This window comes from Camarhynchus parvulus, chromosome 1 (assembly GCF_901933205.1).
Source record: "Camarhynchus parvulus chromosome 1, STF_HiC, whole genome shotgun sequence".
NCBI classification, from domain to species: domain Eukaryota; kingdom Metazoa; phylum Chordata; class Aves; order Passeriformes; family Thraupidae; genus Camarhynchus; species Camarhynchus parvulus.
Genome location: NC_044571.1, coordinates 88,449,780 through 88,473,530, shown reverse-complemented (window position 1 = coordinate 88,473,530; position 23,751 = coordinate 88,449,780). Strand labels below are relative to the sequence as shown.

General features: G+C 53.1%; 1 protein-coding gene across 5 annotated transcripts; it reads right to left on the bottom strand.

Annotated features, from left to right (window-relative positions):
• Positions 1–7,901: 7,901 nt before the first annotated feature.
• PIANP (PILR alpha associated neural protein) lies at positions 7,902–20,431 on the bottom strand. Of its 5 annotated transcripts, none has more exons than XM_030961192.1 (6): positions 20,083–20,431; positions 13,694–13,790; positions 12,981–13,582; positions 12,754–12,835; positions 12,290–12,517; positions 7,902–12,141 (listed from the first exon to the last, which is right to left on the bottom strand). In XM_030961192.1, exons 3-6 carry the CDS (start codon positions 13,576–13,578, stop codon positions 12,120–12,122), a joined length of 930 nt encoding a protein of 309 aa, XP_030817052.1. In that variant the 5' UTR covers positions 13,579–13,582; positions 13,694–13,790; positions 20,083–20,431; the 3' UTR covers positions 7,902–12,119. The 5 variants fall into 5 exon arrangements, with proteins under 5 accessions (XP_030817052.1, XP_030817061.1, XP_030817033.1 ...); XM_030961201.1 differs by having other exon boundaries at positions 12,981–13,579; XM_030961173.1 differs by having other exon boundaries at positions 13,722–13,790.
• Between the last annotated feature and the right edge of the window lie 3,320 nt (positions 20,432–23,751).

Below are 23,751 nucleotides of genomic sequence, written 5' to 3'. Positions count from 1 at the left end.
GCACAACGCCTGGCTGCACAGAAGGATGCTGAGCAGCCTGTCTAGGGCAGGATTTGTGGCTGTCCTTCATATTAAACTTCCTATAAGTCACTCTTTAGAAAATACATACCCAGCAGCAAACACTGTAAGAAAATTTGTTTTAAACATTAGCAGTTTCTAAAGCACTAATGTTTTAATGCAGTGAGAAAGGTGAGCTGGAAATGGCAGCTGCGTGGGTAACAGGGCAGTGGTGTACAGGGCAATCCCCCTGGCCATTCTTTGCTTCTGTGCTTGAAACTTATGCAATCACCATGTATTAAAATTTCCAAAATTTTCAGCCCTGGCTCTTGTGCACTGTACATCTCTGCAGCCATGCTGGCAATCCTGGTCTGAATTCCCTTAATGTGGAGCCTGGGATGGGGCTGAAGCTCATGGCAGCCTCCTGGCATCCTTCACCTTAGGCACAGCAGTGTCTGTGGTAGAAACAGCATGACTGCAACTGCACAAAAGGGCAAACAGCCCGATGCTGCCAAACATCACGGGAGCGCTCCCCAGCTGTGGTTGTGCCAGACCTGCTGGGCTAGCTCAGCTTGCTGCTGGAGATGGCTTCCCCCACCGCAGAGACTCTGCAGTGCAGTGGGTCAGGACCTCAGTGAGCACTGCTGCGCTCTTCCCAAAGCACTGATGCCACACAGCTGCATTTTTATGAACTGACACTTGCCAGAAAGTTGCTGCCTTCGGTGTTGATGCAGAGTGGAGTGCCTGGTGAAATCTTTACCCCAGGACGTCCTAATCACATGTAATCTCCTTCTGTCCTTGAAAGTGGTGCACTGAAAGAACCCGGTATCCCATGGGCAGAAGCACTTTGCCTTTCATCCCAGAGCTGGCAGCCAAAGTCCCCACCCTGCCTGCCCCCAAAGGATTGGCTCTCCCCTCCTTGCTCACCCCCTCTGGCCCCAGGTAACGCTCCCACTGATCATCACAGAACACTTTCTACTTGACGCAGTGAATGCAGACAGAGAGCTCACAGTCCCTCTGGCAGCTGCCAGCTCAGAAGGTGCACAGGTTTGCCTGGGCATGTACTTTAGCTCTAAATGCCCTGTTTTTCCACAAGTTTGCGTTTTGATGAACATAATGTTCTGGGAATGAATGAGCTATCACCAAGCAACATTAACTCTGTGTTAACAAAGGGTTTTGACATTGAATTTGAGCCTGAGGACAATGCTGGCACAAGAATGAGTTATCACAGGCTGGGCCATGGGTACACTGAGGATGGAAATTAGAAGGAGCTTCCCACCTGCCAGTGCAAGTATCTGGAACAGCCTTTCAACAGCAGCAGTGAGGCCAAGAGATGACTTGTTGTGGGACTGGAAGTCTCTGAGCAAGAGGATGCAGTGGGGCTGCCTGCTGCAGGCCAGGAGATCTGTGCCAGTCCTCTCTTATTATGCAATTGCAGGACAATTTCATAACAACTTTGCCCTCAAAGCAGCTCAAGCCAAGCTGGGTGCCTGGGGCTCGCCTGGAAGTGGGGCTGTGGGATGGTGTCCTGGGGATACTGCAGAGTGCTGTAGGGCTGTAATTACCCAGGCAGTGAGGATGTGCATCCTCCTGCCTCCAGCGTGCAGAGAGCTAAGCACGGAAATTGGAGGGGACAGTCTGTGACAGGCAGGCCCAAGACCAGTTGCTTCAGGTGATGGCTGGGTGTCTTGCAGATCTGAGGGCATTTCTGATGAGCAGAAGAGGGCTCCTCCACACTGCAGCCCAGGGGAGAGTGAGCTGGGCACTCAGGGGCTTTGAGGGCAGCTCCCCCACTGGCTCAGTGCCCAGCCAGGGTACTGGTTACTGGCCAGGGTCCATCCATCACCCTTTCAGAGTGTGCAGTCACTTGAATGAGACCACCTTGGCACAGGAGGGGAAAAGGGGACGAGAGAAGGGGATGCCCCAGGAGCATCTGTCAAGGGGAAAGCTGACAGCAGCTCTCCCAGGGCAGCTGCAGGCTGGGTGCTGCAGTGAAGCAGCTGCACCTGCCTGGGAGCACCGCCTGCCTTGCTCCTCTCTGCTGCCAGCCCTGGACACCAGCAGCTCTGGGATGTGGCCCACAGCTCCAGCCACCCCTGCCTCCCAGCATCCGCCCGCACTCAACTGCCCAGCGCAGAAATCCTTGCATGAAACACTTCACTCCAGGTTCCAGTGGATTATGTGAGCCGGGGATAAAACGGGAGTTACGGGAAACTCAGTGGTTGACTGTCTCTTTTCTGTTCTTTAACAGATGATTAAGGCCTTGCCAGAGTGAGGTCTACATCATTCCTCAGCGATGAAGGTTAGGGGTTTCAAGCCTAGCTGCTGACTCATAACCAAGAAGAGGAGAAAAGGGAAAATTAGCATGAAGGATGTTGCTGAAATGGCTTGAACGTTGTTCAGAGATTAGCGTAGAAAATATATTGGTGCCTGTGTTATGGCTGGTGTGTTTAGTAGATGTTCTTAATGGAACCTGATCTTTTTAAAAACATGGAACACCTGTGTGTAGAGCATTTGCCTTATATCTGCAGATCCACTGCCAGGAGGGGCAGATTGTTAACAAGCTTCTCCAGAAAGCACCTTTAATTCCTGATGTTGTAACACCAGTGCTTTGTTCTAAGCCTAGATGACTTTGGATACCTTGGTGAGCTGTTGAACCACTGCTTGGCATGTCCTTGTGCAGAGTCTGGCTTGGCTCTGTAGGGATTAAAATTTGCTCCCTGTGAGTGCATCTCTGCAGACCCTTCTGGGACATGAGTTTGGTGCTCCAGCTTCCCCACTAAATACTCAGTTTCTGGCTGCACTAACTGGCAAACTCAGCAGAGGCCTGGAGCATGACCTTCATCTAAGCTGTGTCACCTCCAGTGCGCGTTGCTTCTGGATCAAGGCTGAGGCAGGCGGGGGAGGCTCAGGCTGCTGCTCCTGAGATAACTGGAAGGATCAGGGGAGCTGGGTGAGTGCTCAGTCTAAACAATGGCTTCAGAGTCAGGGCTGTGATCATACTCAAATTAATTTCAAATATGCACAGTAACACAAGAAGCAATTTGCATAAGACGTCACATGGAGTTGCATACGATTTCGCATATTTAAACAAAGTACAATAAAGCACAGCTCGAGCGGGCGTGTGAAATCATCTGTGCAGTGAACCGTGCACAGAAACGACGTACAATTATCACCAAAGAAGAAAACAAATGGCAGCAACCACCCAGGATGCAAAGTGAGCTCAGAAGTTGTGAAACACCAGCTTCTTCCTTCATCCACCATCCTGATAGATGCTTGGAGTCAGGCTATCATGCACTTCTTTTCCAGCAGGCCCTTCTGGTGCAGAGGATGGTGCTCGCTGTTTCATACCACTACTCACTCCTTCCTTCACGTTTGAGTCCTTGGCTTCAGCTGTGTTAAGTGCACTTTCTTCATGCATCATTCTTTCTGGGCTTTCCAGTGCATAGATTTCCAGGTGTGAGGGACTCCCCCCTCACCAGGCACTGCTCCAATACCTGCTCCAGGTGGTACTGTCCTTGCCCTTTAGTGGTAAAGGCCAGAGGCCAAAAGATTGGCTCTGGGAGCACAAGGGCAGACTCTGACAGCCTCATTTTTGGTGGTCTCAGAGCTGTGCTTGTTCAGAGCACGATCCCTATGGCTTAGTTCTTGGTACCTCTGTAGGTCACATGAACTCCATCTCAGCTCCAGGAAAATGATGGCCAGACAACTAGCATAGATAAGGAAGCAAGAAAAGGGAACAGCATCCTTAAGTGGGAATGTATCATCCTTTGGAGCAAACATCAGAGGGCTGAGACCTTTAAACCTGCAAAAGACTTTTCAGCCCCTGACCTACATTTTGTGACAGTGCTGCATCTCTCCCACATGGGTTGGGTCAGCACTGTAGCAGTGAGGCTGAGCTCTGAGGGCTGACCCATGAGCATGTGCTTTCCCTTCCCTCCCCAGGAGGCAGGGGAGGATTCAACTGCTGCTCCCGAAACAGCTGGAAGGATCAGGGGAGCTGGGTAAGTGCTTAGGCTTCAGTGTTGGCAGCACCCTGGTCCCTGTGAGCTCCCAGAGCCCTGCTTCACCCGCCTTGTCTTCATTTTCCCAGTGCTTTCAGTGCCCCCTAGCTCTATATTTCTATTCTGAGTCCTGCTTTGACCCTACTTCTCCTTCCAGCCCCACCATTTAATCCTAGCCACAATTTCTGCTTCTGCCCACTCTCTCCTCACCCTGCCTTTTCCTGTCCTCCTTCATATTCCTGCTCCCTCATACCTCTCTTTAGGCCTTTGCTTGACAGCCTCAGCTCCCTATATTTTAGTTAGGCAATTTGTTCCTCTCTGCAGGACTGCCTGAGTAGGAACAAAGAACTGTCACCAAAACCCTGGAAGAGGCAGTGTTATGCTTAGTCACCCTTTTGTGCCAGCTCTCCTCTAACTTGCAGGTATAAGGGGAAAATCTGTCTCTTCCCCATATCCTGCACTCAGAATTCCTGCACTGCATAGGGAGCTACAAGTAAGCTGGCCAATGTGAGTAGATACAAGAAACCCACATTTATCCAGGACAGCATTTCTGGTCTTCAGTTTTGTCATGGAGGCCCTGATGCTGAATATAAGAGAAATCTCATTATAAAGGAGCCTCTTAGGGTTCTTGCTGTGTATCCAGCCAACACAGGGTGCACAGAGCGTTGGATCTCATTTGTGTGATGTTTGTGTGATTTGTGTAATATGTCACATAAGAAAAGAATTGGCAAAGCAGAAAAAAGGCATGGGAGAGAAACCACTTCAGGCTTAGATAACTCATCCTGGTATTGCCAAATGTGTCTGAATCCACATAATAAGACCAACACAAACATCCACTGTAGGTTTATTTAACCACTGCATTCATGTTTTGATTAATGAACTCATTCAGGCAAAACTGTGTCCTAACCTGGCTTGATTGACTCCCCTGACATTAGCAGAGAATAGCCACCACTGACAGCCCCTTGGTTTGGGAAGAAGCTTCTGCAGTCTGTGTCACTTTACCAAGGCTTAGAGAGCACCCGAGAGAATCACGGTGCCTGTGGTTCTGGTGCATCCTTTCATAGTTAAACTAACAAGGAAACCAACTGGCTCCCTAGCCAGGCCAGGCTGTAACTCAGATTTGACCAGTGCATGCTGTAGGCATCACACCATGTTCCTCTGATAGAAAACAAGTCACCCCAGGCTTGTTTACTTGCTTGTTTGTTGAACCCTTGTGGTATGTCCAGCTGTCGACAAAGTCTGAGCTTCAAACTAGACTGGCTGCCCTGGAGCATCTGCTCTCCTGCCACTGGAGCGCTAACTAGGAGCCACAGAGAGGCAGGACAGGGCCCTGGAGCAGGAACCGGCATTTGCTTCCCTGCCAGATCCCTTGTGAGGATTGATCTGAGGCTGAAGATGGTTTTGCTTGCATTCTGGTCACTCCCAGAGAAAGCTGGGCTCTGGATCAATGTGGAATGCGTCACTGAATGGCCTATTATTCACTGAGCGCAATGTGCACTCGGAGACACAGCAGCCCTCAATAAAGATTCAATTCTGCCTCCGAGGATCAAAGCAGGAATGAACCAAGGGAGCTACTCAACTCTTTTACATGATGCTGAAATGAGAGATTGCTTGTTTCAGGGCGACTCTTTATGGCAGTTTCAAGTTGTGCATTTCTCCTAATTAAATGGCCATCCACACAGGCAGGTCCCTTTAGTAGAGTGCTGAGCTACCTGTGACTGAAGCTCTCCATTCCCCCTGCACAAAGGCTCATATTTGAGTTAGCACAGCTTGTCCACGCTGCCTTGCCTGCTCCACACCCTCTTTGAGGAGCACAGGGATGCCCACAGCTCCACAGGTGTTTCCCCACCACTCCCCTCATGCCCACACAGTGTTGGGATGGCTCTGTCACAAGGTGTGCTGCAAAGGAGCACTAAGGAATGACATCCAGCAGCACAGGCCTGGAGAGGAGGGCAGAACCAGAGCACATGGGGTCCTAACTTCCAGCCACAACTCTGGAGAAGGTCCTTGAGCAGGGGAGGTAAGCAAGTGTTGTTGGTTGCAGCCACATCCCTGCAATACAGACTCTTCCAGCTGACAGATGCCTGACTTTTTTTTTCCCCCATAATGGGATAATTTATAGCAGGTTATAGAAGACATTCAGCTGGAGGGAATCCCAGATTTTGGAGATTATTTCAAAATGTTTTTCTGAACTACTCTCTTTCCCAGGAAATCACAGCAGTCAGCAACACCTCATGCTTGGTTTTTGGCCACTCATTAGGGTGATTTTTATGTGTCTTGAAGTCATTGTACAGGTTTGGTATGTTCTTCTTTGATTTAAATGATGGCATTCATTCCTCCCATCTCTGCTGTCCTCATTCAGAATGCAACTCCCAGTGCTAGCTCCCTGCTGGAGAACAGGATGTGGGGGAGACGCTAGGGAAGGAGGCAAGGCTGCAGACAGGAAAGGAATGGAGATGCTGGAAAAGGAGTCAGGACTGGGATCAGGCTGGAAGGGTGGGAAGTCAACATGGACATGTGGATAGGAGTGATGTAGTGGGGAGTGGTGATGGGAGGGGAGGGGACCAGACCAAGGAGTCAGTGTTTCAGGAAGCCAGAAGAATAAGGGGCAGCTTGTGGAGCTTCTCCTGTGAGTCAGAGAGTGAGTCCTGGTGAAAAAGGGTGTGTTTGGCTGAGTGCCTGCAGCCCCAGCCTGTGCAGAGAGGGCCCCAGAGGAAAAGCATCTGATGACAGGAGAAGTCAGCAGGAAGGGCTGAAGCTCTGGCTGGAAGCAGATGAGGTTTGTGCAAAAGACCTCAGTGCACTGATGAGTACATGAGTGCAATTTCAGCACAGTGAGAACCCATCACCACCTCTGTCCAGTCTCTCTGGCTTGCCCAGCCCCAAAGCTGTTGACTGGAGAGGATCTTCCACCTAAAGCAACAGAGGTGAAAGTCTCTGCCCTCCCACACTCAGCACAGGGGCAGAAGAGGGGCTGTCCAGCCTCTTGTGTGCCTGTGTCCCAGGACAGCCACCACAGGAGTGTGTCTGCTCTCTGATGGACCTGGGGCCACCACCAACCACAGAGATCCTGTCCAGGGCGCAGGGTTCCTTGTGGAGGGGCCTGGCCCTGCAGCAAGAAGGGTCCTTCCAGTGGGCAGAAACCCCAGAGTCCCAGGCCAGGCCTGGTCTGTGAAACCTGCTCCTTCCTCCAACAGTAAAGCAGAGGATCAGGGACACCTGCAGTGCCCAAAGGACTCAGCACAGAGGGAGCAGGGGCTGGGAACCATCCCCATCCCCAACAGTCATCCAGCCATTGTGCCCCAGCCCCGATTGCCACTGGAAGTGGAGGAGTTGCAGGAGACAAGGATGCTTAATTACAGAGCAGCCCTGGAAACCACCAGCAGCAGCAGCAGCACTGTGGCCAGGAGGGGAGGCAGCAGGGCTGTAAATAGAAATTGCGGAGGCAGCCGCGGGGAACAGAGTGAGGGAGGCTTGTGCGCCTGCAGGACTGCATGTCTCTCCCTTCCCCTCGGCTGCTGTCACCTCTCCTGGACACCCTGGCCCCCAGCGGGACAAGCAGCCCCAGGCCATGCCTGGGAGGCAGCAGCTCCACAGGCAGGACAGCTGCTTTGGGTGGGAGTGAAGAAGGGCTCCTCCTCCACCAGGCGCCACCTCCCATGGAAATGCCTGACATTGGCCAAAGGGCCCTTTCAGTTGGCAAAGAGACCGAGGCAAGATGGACATGGGGCCAAACTGTCCCCTCTACTCCCAAGAAGAGAATGTGGGATGCCAGTGTGTGGGATCCCAGGGTGCACCTCTCATCCCACCCTGGCTTTTCCAGTGTGGCACCTTCCACAGATGCAAGAGGTCTGCTTTCAATATTTTGCAAAGTTTTATTTAAAAATGTTGAAACTAACATCCCACAAGATTTGAATATTTCACCACAAGGAGAAGAGAAATCCTACAAAAATATATATCACAGCGCACAAGGGCAGGGGAGGGGAAGAGCGAGACTGAGCAGAGGAGCAGGAGGGAGGCTGGAGGGGAGGATGGGAGCCGAACCGGGGCAGAACGAGACCGAGTGGCAAAGGGATAACAAGAGAGGAGCAGGGAAAGTGAAACAGTAGGAAGGGAGAGAGAACCAGGAGGGAGACCATGGTACAGGACAAGAGTGGGAAGAGGAAAACAGTGGGAGAGGGAAAACAACAGGAAAAGAGGAGTAGAGAGCCAGCAGTTGGTGAAGGAAGGGGACCTCTCTCTATGGTCCTGCCAGGGTAGGGCCAGGACTACAGTGGGACATTAGCAGGGATGCAGCTGGGGAGCTGGAGTTTGACCCAGGACATTTGTGCTGCAGGTCTCAGCTCTAAGGCTGTGCCACAGATGTGGTTTGTCAGAGTGAAAAACAAAACAGTTTAATTCAGAACAGTCTCAAGGTGGTCCTGTCTGAGAACTTGCAAGGAATGAACAAACCACTCCTTTCCAAGCATTTTTCTTCATTGGGAAGTGGAGTGGGAAATGAAGGGACCAGATTTGCAAGGGCACTTGGGTGCCATTGAAGAAGAGGTAGATAGCCCTCTCTGAATTTTGGGATGCTTGGCTGGATGTTAGCCTCTGGAAACTGGACTGGAGGAGAGGTGTGGATACACACACCAGAACTCTGCTCCCCTGCCTACCAATTGCAACCAACCAGATGGGAAAGCCCAAGCAGGATTTGGCCTTGGGATCATACCACTCTCTTGGGTAAAGAGAAGACTCCAGTTCCTGCTTCAAAGCAGGAACTTCCCTCCCTTCCACTGTGCTCACAGAGAGAGCACCCTTGTGTTCAAAAAGCCAGGGCTCTGCAGGAGCTCAGCAGAGACAGAGTCACTTCATCTCACTTGGCCCACCTGGATGTTCCCTTTTAATAGCATAGAAATGTTAGGCAGAATTAGCCCAAGACTATGAACACTTCCAGTTGGTTTTCCTGCACACTTTTTTCTCTAATGGAAAGAAAAAACTTTCTGTTTCTAATGGGAAAAAAAGAATTTTCTCTTCCATTCATGTAGAAGACAGGGAAACCTGATAGGCTGTGACTAAGAAGGTGCTGTCTTCTGCCCTGGCTTGGTGCTGTCAACCCATCCATGGGCAGATCCTAATAAATATTACCCTGGGCCAGGGTAAAGACCTCAGGCATGCTCTGGCTCCAGTCTCTGTAGGGAAAGATGGTTTATAAGGCTCCAGTCATGGGGAAAACAGATCCAGTGAGATTATTTATTAACTGGAAGAAGTTTGTGTGTCCACATGTGTTCTGAGTGTTTTGTTCCAGGGACAGAGCATAGCAATGAATGTTTGGGCAGAACAATGAAGTTGTTTCCCTGTATCTAACCTGTTTTGTCTGAGAAATTGAATGACTATCATAAAAACATATTTGGCTAGGAAAATTGTTCTTAGAAAAGATGTTCATTGTACCCAAGCCTCTGTTGTTATAAGAGTTTTCTCTACACAGCTTCACCAGCTTTCCCCTTACCACAGTATCCATGAAAGGTTTCTCTCCCTGGAGATACTTTTACCAAAACCAGAAACATGTAAAAGGGGGAGGAAAAAAACCCAAACCACCAAAATCTGATTTGTTTGCAGAATTTACAAAAGCCTTCCAGGAGAGCACAGGGCTTCCCCACATCAAGTGTTGGAAAATGTTTTCACTATGCCTCCTGTGGTCCCCTGCCACTTTCTTACAAACCTTCTCTCCACGCAGCATGTGGAAAGTCCAAGGACAGCCATTGAAGTGGAAGAGTCTAAACTCTGGCCTTGTTTCAACAAATGCTGTTGATCAAAGAACAATCTAATTAATCTGGTCTGGAAAATTACTTCAACCAGTTCAAGGTATTGCAAATTGCCAGCAATCAGCAGTGCAGCCTCCTGCAGATGTCCTTCCCCAGCAGGGACGTGCGAGGGAGAGGGGGAACAGCAATGAATGGGGCAATGAGCAGGAGCTGCCACCTGGTCCTTCCATATCCATCTGCAGCTTAAATGTCCACCCAAGCCTTGCATGGATCCTGAATAAGAACAGGCTCAGTAACAGATCGATCTATGGTAAAGCACTAATATCCCCTGCTGTAAGCACAGAATCAACCTGTGCTTAGACTAGAGATCTCCAGAGTCCTTTTCCACCTACATCTTTCAGCTACTCTGTGCTTTTAATAAGCCAGTAATTTTATTTGACCTGTCATTTTCTCCAAATCTCTACTGTTTTTGGGAAGCTTATTGTAATTTACACTCTGATTTAAATGCCCTTCACAGTGAGTCAGATGGGACCCGAGAACACCTAATGGTTCAGCTGGGTAAACGGGCAGAACCAGGCCTCTTATGAAATTCCCTGTGCTTTGTCCTATAAAGAACAGGCTTTTTATGCAGAGATAAAGGATGAAAGGCTGCCTCTCTCTCTCCAAGATCACTTTTGTCAGAGACCTTGTATAGTGCATTAGGGCCTTCAAATTGTGGGTGGCTTTCCTGCCTCTGGCCACATCAGTACAGCAGCTAAAGGTGTTTGTACACTGTAGGGGCAGCCTTATCTAAATGTGCATCTTTTCACCTCAGTGGTTGTCAGTGTGGGGGTTTAATTAATTTGAAGTTGTCCATAAAAGCCAAGAGGAACTATTGTCATTAAGCTGAAATTTGCCATCTCGCATATCCTCAAAGTGACACCCACGGGTCCATGCCTGGAAGAGGTGGAGAGGCATGGATCTTGCTCACATAGGTAAGTGACAGTGTGGCTGCCAGCCCCACAGACCACCACAGCCCTGAAGGACATGTGCAGGCAACCAATTTGGACAGATGACTTGTGCCATTGCTTTCAGTTTTTAACCAGCTGGGGAACTGAATGAAGCTTCATCTGGGAGCCCAGATACCCCTCTCTCATGTCCTTGGTGAGCACTGCCTCATGGGTTTCCAGTCACCTTGCACTCCAGGAGAGACCTAGCAGCAGTACATGGCAACCCTTCCAGTGTTCCCAAGATCAGCTCTAAACTGCTCTCGGTCATCCCAGGCGCAGAGTCCTGTCTGCTGCCTTGTTGCCTGTGCCAGGAGTATCCAAAAGCAAATCTCTTCCTGAGCTCAGCAAAATTCAAGTTCTTCATGCTCAGCAATGTCTGCATTCCATGCTTTAGCTGTGTGCAGGACACTTGCTAAGAAACACGGTGAGCAGAGGGCTTCACCTCAGATTTTCTGGAAAGCATCATCACAGACTGGTGTTATTCAGAAAAACCTTGCAGAAGGAGGCTGAAGGGGTGCAGCGGGACAGCAAGGAGGCTTTCAAAGATCCAAACATTCGGAAAGCTAAAGGAATAATTTCTAACTTTAACTGGCAAGAGAAGTGGCATGGGGGTGGGAACTGAGGGGGAAAAACTGTGGACGGAGAGAGGAAGAAAGATACAAGCTGAAGAGAAAAAAACCCAAAGGAGTGTTAGGCAGAAAGAAACTGGAAAGATGTGAATATCTTCCACCTAGGGGGAAGATAATGTTTCCTTCAAGGAAATGGATTGTTGAGAGGGCCCAGGTGCTCTGTGAGCCTCTTCTGCCCAAGCTTCACCCACCCTTGGGACTCTCAGGAGGGCCAAGGTCTCAGGAACAGACAAGGTTGCCACCATCCGAGTCACCTGGCAGGCAATCCTGCAGCCACTGAACTCCAGACATTCACTGCAAAGCACACAACATGGGAAGGGACACACGGAGGGTGAGGGCCCACGGGGACAGGGGTACGCCTTTCCACCTTGCCTACCCCCGATGTCAGGCATGCACTGGTGAGAGAGTCATGGAGATCCAAGTGTGTCTGTGCACGTATGCTAGAAGAGGGGCTGGGGAGGTCAGGATTTCACACCACCACCAGCTGTCTTCCCTCCCACCATTCTGCTCTCTCGTCACCCTGTCCTGCGTGGGCAGGGCGGGACCCCAGCCTTCCCCCAGCAGGAGGCTAAGGAGGCCCAGCTCGTCCATTTGCCCAGGCACATCCCGGTGGGGTTAGTTAATAAAGGAGGTGGTGGTGGTGGGCCGTGGCACAAGGAGGTTGCTTTTTTTCCTGGGGCAGCAGAGGCGGGGAGAGTCCGCGCTCGCCAGCGGTGACAGAGGGTGGGGGAGCCAGCTCAGCCTCTCCCGGGAGCGTCACAGGTTCACCAGTGGGATTCTGGAGAAAGAGGGAATTGGAAATTAATGAGGGCTTAAATTGCCCCAACCCCCCCTCCCGCTAGCCAACATCACCTTTGCCCTGCCTCAGTGTGCCTGTCCCCCTGTCCCCTGCCAGCCCCTCCTGCCCCAGCTCACTGGCCACTCACCGGTTGAGCTGGAATGCTGCGTTCTTCCCGGGGCCACCCAGTTTCTCTGCACCCTCCTGGCCCTGCCTGGACTCCTCCGCCTCAGGTGTGGGGGTCAGGGGGTCGCCGTAGGGCCCCAGGATGCTGACGGTGGTGGGGGAGAGGTCTGTGAGGGGCTGCTGGCTCTCCTGCTGCCTCCCACTGCTCTGCTGCCCCGAGTGACGCCGGCGTTTCTGATTTCGGTCCCAGCTTTGGAGAGAGCAAGGGGTGAGGTAACAAGACAAGCCCCAGCCCTTGATGACAGAGAGGTTTGTGGGATGGACCCCCCCCACACTCAGCATTAGAGCCCAGCGTGGCCGAGCACCAAACCTTGCAAGGGACTGCAGCACCAGATCTGCACCCCTGGGACAAATGGGTCCCAAGCCCACAGTCTTTCTGTGGACACCGGCCCAGTGAGAGCCTCCATTGGCCCAAACCCCACTCACCAGAACTTGAATATGATTCCAGTGGCAACCAGGACGATGATTATGGAGATGGTGATGGTGACGTACAGCTGGGGGTCCACACCTGCGAGACAGAGGAGTGGGGCTTGTGATGGCCGCTCCCTCGGGTCCCCAGGGAGCAGCAGGGCAAGGGAGGTCCTCGATGAGTTTTGCAGAAGGCGCTGCTCCTGCAGGGCACCAGGGGTGAAAGAAGCAGAGCGCAGATTTACCTTCCCCCCGGGGCCCGAACAGGAAGGGCCGCAGGGTGGCCGGGGTCTCGCGCAGGTTGAGCCCCGCGTTGTGCAGGAGCGAGTGGGAGTTGGGCTGCGCCGTCGCCATCCCGTGCGGCGAGACGAAGGTGTATCCCAGCGGCGGGAAGCCCGGGTTGGCTGAGTTTGTGTCCCCTCCGTCCTCATCCGACACCGTGGGACCCCACACGATGGCCCAGGGGTACTGGGAGGAGGGCATGCCGTCCTCGAAGCCCGAGGGCGTGGCGGGCCGGGCGCCCGCGGCCTGGCGCCTCAGCCGCACCACGTGCCGCAGCTCCGCTCCCCGCGCGGGCAGCGCCCGCTGGCGCGGCACGGCCGAGCGGGAATCCGAGCGGGAATCCGAGCGGGAATCCGAGCGGGAATCCCGCTCCGGCTGTGAGGTCCTTTCCCAGATGCAAATGGACCGTGGGGCCGAGGGGCTGCGGCGGGTGCAAAGAGGCCGAGGGGCTGCTGGGCCCCGAGAGCGAAGAGACCATGTGCCAGGAGGAGGGACGGCCAAGACGACGAGGAGGAGATGCCACAGCTGCAGGGAGTGGATGCGGGAGAGGAGTGGAGGCATCCTGCTGCGGGGTGGGGGGAAGAAGAAGAGAGCCTGATCTAAACGTTCCTCCTTTGAAAGGCCAAGCAGCCGGGAGCAGCCCACCACCCACACTCCTGTTTTCTTCCCGCCTCACCTGCCAGTGTGGGAAGCTGTGAACCTACCAGGCACTGGGCTCCATCTCAGATGCAACAGTGTCTTTGCTCAGTCAGGATCTTGTCTCATCTTCTTCACTGGGAACCAAAAGGGAGGGCTGTCAGTGTCCCCCCACGCAGTGGTGATGGCTCTCTCCTCGCAGGCAGTGTGTGCCACCCCAGGTGAGCTCCCGGCTGGCAGGATAAGGGGAGTCCATGCACACACGTGCACCCTCTCCTGCTCCCATGCCTTCCCATGCATGGAGGGGCGTAGTCCCCATCCCCATGCCAGGTCCCCCCCAGAAACACATGCCTTAGCATATGCTCCCAAAAGCAGGGAGCGATCTCCGGAGCACACGTGCCCAGGCACATGCGGAGCTTCCCCGGGGACTCTCCTGTCTTAGGGCCGAGAGGGGGATTCAGCATCTTTGTTTGCTTATCGCTGGAACAAGTTGGAATCTTAATTCCTGTGTTTATTTATAGTGTGGAGTGTGTAATCCATTTATTAAAAAAGAGCCTCTTCATTGTGTGCCAGAGCGAGGGAGCGAGAGGGGAAGCATGAGAGTGGTAAACCAAGACGATTGAGAAAGAGTGAATCAGCGAGAAAAAGTCCAGCCTCACTAAAGAATTTAAGAGAAAAAATATGCCTATCAAATATTTAGTATTTACTTTCCTCTTAGCTAACATGAAATTACCTTCCCACACTCCTTGTCTTAATGTCCTCTGCGCTGTCCCATCCCTCCCTGTCTCCCCTATTCCTCCCTTTTCTCTCCCGCCTCCCACAGCAGAGCAACACAAACGCGGAGTGAGGTCAGGTCCTCTCAGCCGGATTTCTGCCCTGAACGCTCAGCACCCTCCGGCATCATCCCGGTGTCGGCACTGCTGCCCTTGCTGCTGCCCCCCTTCCCTCGGCCGGGCACAGCGCCGTGCCGGCCCTTCCCCGGTGAGCTCTTGAGTGCCTGACCCCGCATCCTCTCTGCAACCACACGCACGCACAGGACGAAAAAAAGAAATCCTGCGAGATGTTCAGCCTGCTCCTTCATCGTGAAGAGGAGAGCATGAATGCCGACAGCCCACGGTCATGCCCTCCCGTGGCTGCCGGGATGGAGAAACAGGCATGTTTAGCTGAGGGAGTCCATGCCGAGGCCAACGCTGCCCCTCCAGCCCTGAGCCAGCTGTGCTGCACCTCCCGGCTTCCGAGGGGTTACTGCCATCCGCCCCGGCTCACCCCATGCCCTGAACAAAAACTGCAGCCCCTCCTGCGTGGGACACTTCCTCTTCCTAAGGGAAGAACCCAGGGCTTGCTGTGATGTACACCTGAGAAGAGGGGCCAGGAGGAAGGGCACCCAAGACCAAGTAGCTGTCTAGCTCCTGCTGCATTAACCGGGGATATTTTTAGTTTCCTTCTGTTAAATATTTAAACAAAGTTCACAGAAAAAAAAAAAGAATTGTTGGCTAATGTGCCCTGCCCCTCCCTCCGGGGCAAGATCAGTCTCTGGAGGGATCCTGAGATGAAGATGAGGAGAAAAGAGCAGCTATTCTCAGCATTTCTTTGTTCTTTGCTCCTGAACCTCTAAGCCTTGGAGGGGACTCAGTATTAAAATGCAGCTCTGCAGAGAGGCAGCAGAATGGAGCAAGTTTCTTCTGAACCCAGATACTGGTGAGATCTTGGCCATCTGGATTATGATCACGATGCCGTGGAAGATCATGTCTGGCAACAGAAATCCATGACAGAATTTATTTTGGACTTTGAAAGGGAAGGAATTCCAAGCATGGAGGACCTCCTTGTGTGAATCCCCAGGCTGGAGGGCACACAAGTTGCAGGAGAGGTTTGAAGATGGCTTGGAGCGCCTGGGGCCATGCCTGGGACTCACCATGGGACAGCAGTTTCCTAGGATGAAGAGCCTGCTCGAGTCTTTGGGGGGGCAGGAGGCTGCTTTGCATCGGGAAGCAGGAGATGTGGGGCTGGACAGTGCCATCCCAGCAGGGGCTACCTTCTCCAGGTGCAGGCAGACCTCAGTGCCAGTCCCACAGGGAAGTGTGGCACAGTAGTGGTGCACATGTAAGCTCTAGCACTCCTCCTAACAGTGATGGCTCTGCCCTCGGGGGGCTCTGCCCCCCTCTGTGCCTGAGGGTAGGAATGCTGGGGTCACTGCGCTCTCCTGGCTCGTTGGGAGATCTCATAATGGAGACATCGTTGTTCTTCTAAGCTGAAATTGTGAGCTCCAGCAATGTCACCCCAGTCTATGGACTTCCAGGGTTGAAAATTTGGGAATAAGATACCCTACAGAGCCAAATCCTGGATGGCTTTCACACACGGTTGTCTCAATTTCAGGCCTATGGAGCAGATAATGTATGGAATGAGCTGAGGAGGGGTGAGCCCCACCACTGACCGCCTCATGTGCACATGATGCCAGGGAGGGGACAGCCCATACACGGGGGTGCAAGCCTCAGACTGGAGACACTGCTGTGCATGGGTTCTGCTGCCTAGAGTGAAGAGCTGGTGATTCCCGACGTCCCCACCCCAAAGGTGGCTCCAGATGAGTGCAGGGATGATGCAAAGTTGGTTGGTCTCTGTCCACACATTCTGGTTTGTTAATGAGATCATGGCCAAAGACTCTGTCCTGCACTGGCACGCCCTGGACTGATTGTGGAGGAGCTGGGAGCAGGACAGAGCTGTCTCCCATGGCATGGAGGGTGTGGGAGCAAAAGAAGGTTTCAGGTGAAAATACCAGGCAGAGCAGCTGGATTCCAGTGTGCTTGGAGCGTTTATGTTTGAAATGGAGCATGGATGTCCCTGTGGATTATTGACTAAACAGCAGACAAAGCATGTCTGGGGCACTCTGCGGTCAGCCACCGGCAGCAGGATTGTGTCCTGGGCACCGACCCTGCTGTGTTGGAGGGCAAGAGTAACACATGCCCTTCCTTCAGCTCTGGATGCAGCTCCCTCTGTGGATCCTGAATAAAGTGGTAGACCTTCAGAGCAGAGGAGGGGATGCCAACGCTCTCACTACCTGGGAGTATAAATCCCACCTTATACCATTCAAGGTAAGCCTTTGTATGCCAGAGCAGAGAGACTGAATTTCTGCACCAGTACCTCATGGCAAGGCTCTTGCTTTCATATGTGTTTCCCAGGTCTAATGTCAATAAAACTGGACAGGGCTACTCCCAGAGTCTGAACAGGAAACCTGTATACTTTCACTCTAGGTACAGAGCCTTCATCTCAGCGTTCCGGTCCTGTGATGCACAGATGACAGAGTGTGAATGACAAGGCTGTTTCCCCGGGGCACTTCATTGAGCTCAGTTTGTGAATCTTGGTGCTTGAAAGCAGTGAGTAAGAATTACACTGTTCTTTGCTGCTGCATATGGACCCCACCATCACTCCAGACTGGGGCTAATCTGCTAGGAGCTGCTCTCATGCATTTGCAGGATGGAAGCATGAATCCTGCTGCTGTTCCCCACACCCATCTGTGCTTCCTCCCTCTTTGTAAGTCTCCTGCAGCATGGACCAGCCGCTGCTGGGACATGAGAGAGCAGATCTCAGTAGCCATGCCCCAAAGCATACATAGCACTTCACTGAGGGGGGGCTGGGAATTTACATCCTACCTAATGGCTAGGAGCAGAGCCTGCTGCACTCCTGCTCAGAGCAGGGAGCTCTGAATAAACCCTGAATGTGACACCCTGAGCTCTGGAGTTCAGATACTGCTGTGCCCCAGGAAAGCCCTAGGATTCGCTTACTCCTTCTCCGTGTTCAGGATTCTTGTATATCTCAATGCCATAGATAAATCCTATCCAAATAAAAAAGGCATCACAGGAATAAAAGAACCAAGGTGCCAGCCATGTGCTGTAGCTCCCTCGCATCAAGTGCAATCTGTAACCTTCTGTTACAAAATGCTGAAGTTTGACAAATTCAAATGAGGAACAATACTATTAATAAAGAGGGTCACACACCAGCACAATTCACCTAGGCAGGTGGTATGTTCCCTACTGCCTGCAGCCTTTGCCTGGCTCTATTCCTAAAAGAGATGCTACAGTTCAATCAGAAGTTATGGGCTTGGCGCAGGAAATTAAATTGGTGAAATTCTCTGGCCTGTGCTCTGCTGTAGGTCAGTCTCTCGATGATCAAAATGGTCCCTCTGGCCTTGAAATCTGAGAATCTCACAGCTTTCTCGATGCCTGGCCGAGATCAGCTCTGACTGGAGAGCAGTTGGATGAAGCCAAGCGCACACAAGCCGCGTTAGTGAGGAGCGGGTAGAGGCTCTTTCCATCCGGGGATAGGAAAAGAGTTGCACCCGATTCTGTCTGGCTCAGCTGGCAGATGATGATCTATCTGTATTTTTGTAACATCTAGAGCTTGACTGCTGTGATCCTGTGCCTCTAGGAATGAAGCTGTCTGCTCTCAGAGCGCTCCGGCTAGTTCAGAATGCAGCAGTCTGTTTGCTCGGCGACTCGAGCTGCCGGGAATGCATCACCGTGCCCCTCTGCACCCCACATCGCCCCTCGCCTTTGAGCACAGAGTCCGGTTCAAGGTCTCCAAACCAGCTTTCAAAGCCCAGCATGGGACAGGCCCCAGCGACCTAAGCAATCAATCACCTCTCCTTATGCAGCGATGACCTCACATGACGGATATATTCCACTGGAACAATGAAATTGCCAACCAGTTTGGGGAGAGGGGGAAGGGATGGAAGAAGGGTAAAGAGGCTCATGACCCTGAAAAATGGAACATTCACAAGAGCTGGGCCAAGATTATGAAACTTACTGCTGGCTGAAATAACGCTCACCATTAGCAACCCCGCAGCACCGACAGCTTCATGCAAATCCTTGCTTCACCCAGCTCCCCCACTGCAACGATTCCACTCGAAATAGTGATGAAAAATCAAAACAAACCTGAGGAGGACCCACCCCTCCTTACAGAGAAGGAATGCTAGGTTGGCTGTCATTTTTTAATCTCTCAGCCAGCACTAAGGGCTGTGGTGACAGCTACTGATAGGAGTCTGTGATCTGGGACCACGGAACCTAGCAGCTCTCTCCAAGCACTGAGCAGAGCGAGTTCAGGCACTGGCAGTGAGACCCCCCCACACTGCGTGATGCCCTGGGCACACCACACCTGTATTTTCCTCAGTGGCCATGAACACCCCGGAGTTAATGGTCCAAGAGGCAGAGATGCAATCATTGCTGGTCTGGCAGCAGGAACCAGGAACCCCGGTGTTGGTGGAAAGGGGTTATGTATATGGCCTGCTGGATTTGGCTGGGTGGGGACAGGGAAAGGGAGGAATCCCAGAGCAGATGACCCAGGGAGACAATTCTGCTGCACTCGAAGGAGTTTTGGCAGCTGGGACTGTGAATCTGAATGCTGGTGGTAGAGATGCCAAGCCCATCCAGGGAAAGAGTTCCCACTCTGCATGGGGCTGGGGGCAGCACCTCCCAGAGCTGGCTGAATTTGGGGGCTAGCAGCTGGAATGCAGTGGCTCATGTCAGGCTGATGTCTGAGGCTGAGAGGGTTGGTGGCAGCACCCAGGAGGATCCAGCAGGATCCCGGAGGGGCTGACACTGCTCGCCCTGACTCAGTGCAGGTCCTGCAGCGTTCAGTGACTTGCCGATAGGAATTCCCGTGCCAGGCTGCCAGGGTGAGCACTTATGGGCTGGGAATGGCGATCCTAGGCTGGGGCAGAACGCAGGGCTGGAAGGGTGATGCTGCATTTGGATGTTTTCATAGCGAGGGAATGGGCGTGTGAAGCCCATCAATGGTCCTCTGAGCTCAAGTCTGCCTGCATTTGGGAACTGTGAGTGTGGCCCCATTCCAAGCAGCACTCTAGGATGCCGGTCCCCTGCCATCTAGTGCCTGCCTGCAATACATGTCATGAGTCTGACAATCTTCTGCCTCCCAGTTTCCTACTGTTCCCGGGCATCCAAGTGCTCCAAGTGCTGAGTCTCCACATCTGAATTGCTCTCTCTTGCATGGTGCACCCTTGGCCAGGCAGGAGGTGGGATTGACCCCTCTGTTTCCTTTCTCCAGCTGCGCCAATTTGGCTGAAGTCGCCTTCCTCAGCGCAGGCTCCAGTGCTCCAGCACAACAGGTCTGTGATGGAGCCCGGAGCTGGAGGGTAAGAGGCAGCGATCCCTCGGCTGTGCCCCCTCCCTCCCGGCACCTCAGGCATCCCCTGCCCCCGACTAAAAGAGGAGGAAAAGGAGGGGGGAGGAAGGAGACAGCCGGCTGGAAGGAGACAGAGCACCTAGATCGGGAAAGGGGAAAGAAAAAGGGGGAGAAAGGACACAGGGAAGGAGACGGGGAGAGATGACTTGGAGACGGGCATGCAGCCCCCCTCTCCCCCCGCCCTGCAGCCCCGTCCCCACTCTGTCCCCCAAGCCCGGGCCGAAAGGATGAACTTACCTTGCGGGGAGAAGAGTGGGGCGCAGCCGGGGCGGCGGAGCACAGGGCTGGGGGAGCACAGCTGCTGCTGCCCGTGCTTCTCATGGCCAGGACGAAGGAAGGAGAGGAGGAGGAGGAGGAGGAAGAGGAGGAGGAGGAAGGTTTGCTGAGGCTGAGCCTTGGCTGAGGGAGAGGGAGCGAGAGATGCCTTGAAATAAACAGCTGCCGAGGACTGGTCCAGCCCCTCTTTCTCTCTCTCTCCGTCTCTGTCTCTCTCGCTCGCTGCCTCCCGTTAACCCCATGGCTGCTGGCACGGGCGCGCCCGGCCCCGTGGCCCCGCTGCAGCCCGCGGGGGGCGCCGGGGCGGCCGGGCAGGGCACTGCCGGGCGGGGGGCAGCGCGTCCCGCCGGCCCGGAGCCCCCTGCCCCGGCTGCCAAGGCTCCTCCCGCTCCCTGCCCGCCCCGCCGCGCTCCCGCAGCCCCGCTCCCTGCCCGCCGGACCTGCCCCCCGCCGCCTCCCCGCCGCTGCCCGCCCGGCTCGGCTCCGCTCGGCTCGGCTCCGCTCGGCTCCGCTCCCCCGGCTCGTCGGTTATTTCGGGATCTTCACAGGAAGCGATTAGGTTGCCATGGAGAGAGGTGTCTCCAAGGGACCCGTCGCTCCAGCTCGCTCCGGCGAATGCCACCCCCGGACCGGTCCGTCCTTGGGGGCGGAGGCCCCCCGGGATCCCCCTCCCCCGGGCCGCCCCCCGGGGCTCATCCCCGCCGCCCCTCGCCTTTCCGCCCCGCAGCAGTGCCCTCGGGGACATGCCACCCCTCGGTCCCGCCCCCCGTCCCCCGTCCCCGCATCCATCATCCCCGGGCTGCGGGCCCCCGGGCCCCCGTGGCCGCCGCGGTACCGGGCGGGGGGGCGGCAGACGGACGGGTGGCCCCGGCGAGGCGCACCCCCGGCGGGGCAGGCGGCGGGGTTCGGTCGAGCCTCACGGGCAGAGCCCCTGGGACGCATGGGTGAGGTAGGAGCGATGGGGAAGCGGGCGGGAGGAGGGGGATCCTTCCAAGGTGTGTTTTACCCGCTGAGGGATCACCCGGGTTTTTTGAGCGCGTCCCCAAGCGCGTTTCTGCCAGGGATCGATGGGATGCGTCTGGAAATGGTAGGGATGTGACAGCAAAATTAAAGACAGAAGCTGATGTGCCTTTGAGGGGCTGAGCGTTTCACAGGGAACATCTCCCTCCACCATCAAGAACCAAACAGAAAGCACAGACCAAATCAGAAGGGAGCAGCTGAGCAACCAACGGGCGAGAGAAGAAAGTCAATGACAGAGAGACAGTTTCCACTCCAGGGCCTGAAATATGAGGAAGCAAGACAGTAATTTCCTCAGATCCTCAAAAACAATCAAACTTTTCATCATAAAGCGATGAGGAAAGACTGTGACTGACCCTGGGAAAAAAAAACCGAGAAAGAAATAGTAGAGACAGCACTGAGCTGTAAAGCAACCTGCCACTGCATGAGGGATGGAAGCAGGTGACAAATGGACACAAAGTACCAAGCCTGAGCACGGCAGGATGGCCAGAACAGGTTGTGCCAACTTTGGACAGATATCTGAAGGGTCTGAGTCGGTTCTTCACTAGGCTTCCTGCGAGCTCCTGTGCCAATGAACGAGGCTGCTCCAAGCTTTCCATGCCAGGATATTTGAGTCTTGTGTGTGAATTTGTGAGCATGTTTAGGAGAGTCAACAGGTGTTTCACATGTTTGCGAGTGATGCCGGTGTATGTTTGGAGGATCAGCACGGGGATGGGGTTGTGTTAAGGCTTGTTGTCACCAGGAGGTCGTGGTGTGGGAGGAGGGCAGCGGTGTCACAGCCGAGATTTGTGTCAGATGCCGCAGCCCTGTGTGTCACCAGGCTGCACACGCCAACCGCCCGCCTTTTGTCCCTTTCATGTACATGGGGCTTTCTGTCAGAGATTATCCAGGCTCCTGTCACACTCCAGCCTTCTCATCTCTAGTTCTCCCAGGACTTGTACAAATCATCTGCACAAACCTTGCTCAGTGATCCCTCACTGTCTCATCCCAAGAAACCCCCTGTGAAGACATGGTGGAGCAGCACAAATCAGCACTCAGCTTGTCTCGCTCTCTGTGCTTCTCTCCCTGCTTTCTCACCTGGAAGTAGCAGAAGGTAGAAAGCTCTGGAAGGGGCTACATCAGGCACACAGGCTCTCTCTGACCTTTTCAAATCCTGACGAATGTGTTTAGTATAATTGGGAAGCACAAAACAGAAGAGAAATTTCAACCAGGGAAAGGTCAGCTAAAGGGTGAAAATCCAAATGACGCAAACACTGAAAATCCCCCTGAAGAGTAAAACTACAGAAGGCAGCAAAAGGAGTCAGAAATAGGAGAGAGGACAAAGAGCAGGATTTTGTAGGGACCAAGGAAACCTTGGTAGATGTGGTGGGGGGAGTCAGGAAAGCTGTCGAGATGATGGGAACAGAGAGCTCAAGGGTTGATGTCACTTGTACCTCACTCTTACGTGATATAAATGGAATGGCTCGTTTGGTTTCCTTTTCAAAGGAAAGCTAATGTAAAATTACATGGAAATTTGAGGGGAGAGATGGAATCAGGTGTTATTTCTGTCTGGCAGTGATTACGTACAGATCATTTACACCCAGGAGTCCTGAGCCCAGGCAGGCCACTGCTGCTGGCTTTACTGTTGTTTCCTAAGGGAAGAGAGACCCATGTTGTTGCCTTGCTACCTGCAGAATCCTGTCTGTCTGTCTATCTGTTAGTTGCCATGGATTTGACAAAATGACCAGATTCTAGAAGGTAAATAAGCTCCAACAAATTGTATGAAAACCAGCAGCCTGACAGGGGAAAGAGATGCTTCCAATGCCTGTGCTGGACTAGAGCCTGTAGCCATGCTGCTGGGCAAAGCCCCAGAGGTCAGAGCAGTCCATCCAGCAGGCCAAAAGAATTAAGCAGAAAATGCTGGGAAAGCTGTGTCGTTTTAGAAATGTAACCAAGAGCTCTGAGCTATGTAAAAAAGCTATGTAATGTTAGAGGGAGGTGGGGGAGCCCAGTGATACAGACTGTAGATGAAATTGCCCCTCATAGATGTGGCAAGCTGTGGAAGGGGTGCCATCAAGAGACCCCAGCTGAAAGTATGGTAGTGGAAAGTACAGAACATACAGGAAAAAAGTCCACAGAGAACCCAGTTTCCTCTGCCCTACTGCTCACCAAACGAGGGGTTAATAAGCTTTGGAATATCAGAGACATCCCAGAAGACTGGAAGAGAACTGTGCCCTGTGAATATTTGTAAAGAGCAAACAGAAGACCTGAAAAATTCTAGGCAAAGCAACAAAGAGCTGATATGAGATTCTCCAGTTAATGCCAAGCAGCCTGGTTTGGAGGAAACTAATCTTGCTGCATAAACTTGTTTTGTTCGTGTCAGTCTTTGATGTGACTACAGGTTTGTTTGGGAAAGGTGATGGCTCAGATCTATCCAGGCTTCTGGAAGTGTTAATTTCCCAAAGCATGCTGATAGGAAAAAAAAGCGTTATGCAACATTAACAGAGCAGGAGGTTAAGTGAGCTGGTTAACTCCATTTAACGCCCTGTAAACACAAAGGAGGTCATCCCTGGAAGCCCACCATTGAGTGGCAGTGTTTCTCATGTGGATGCCCAGGAATGAGTCCCGGGTCAG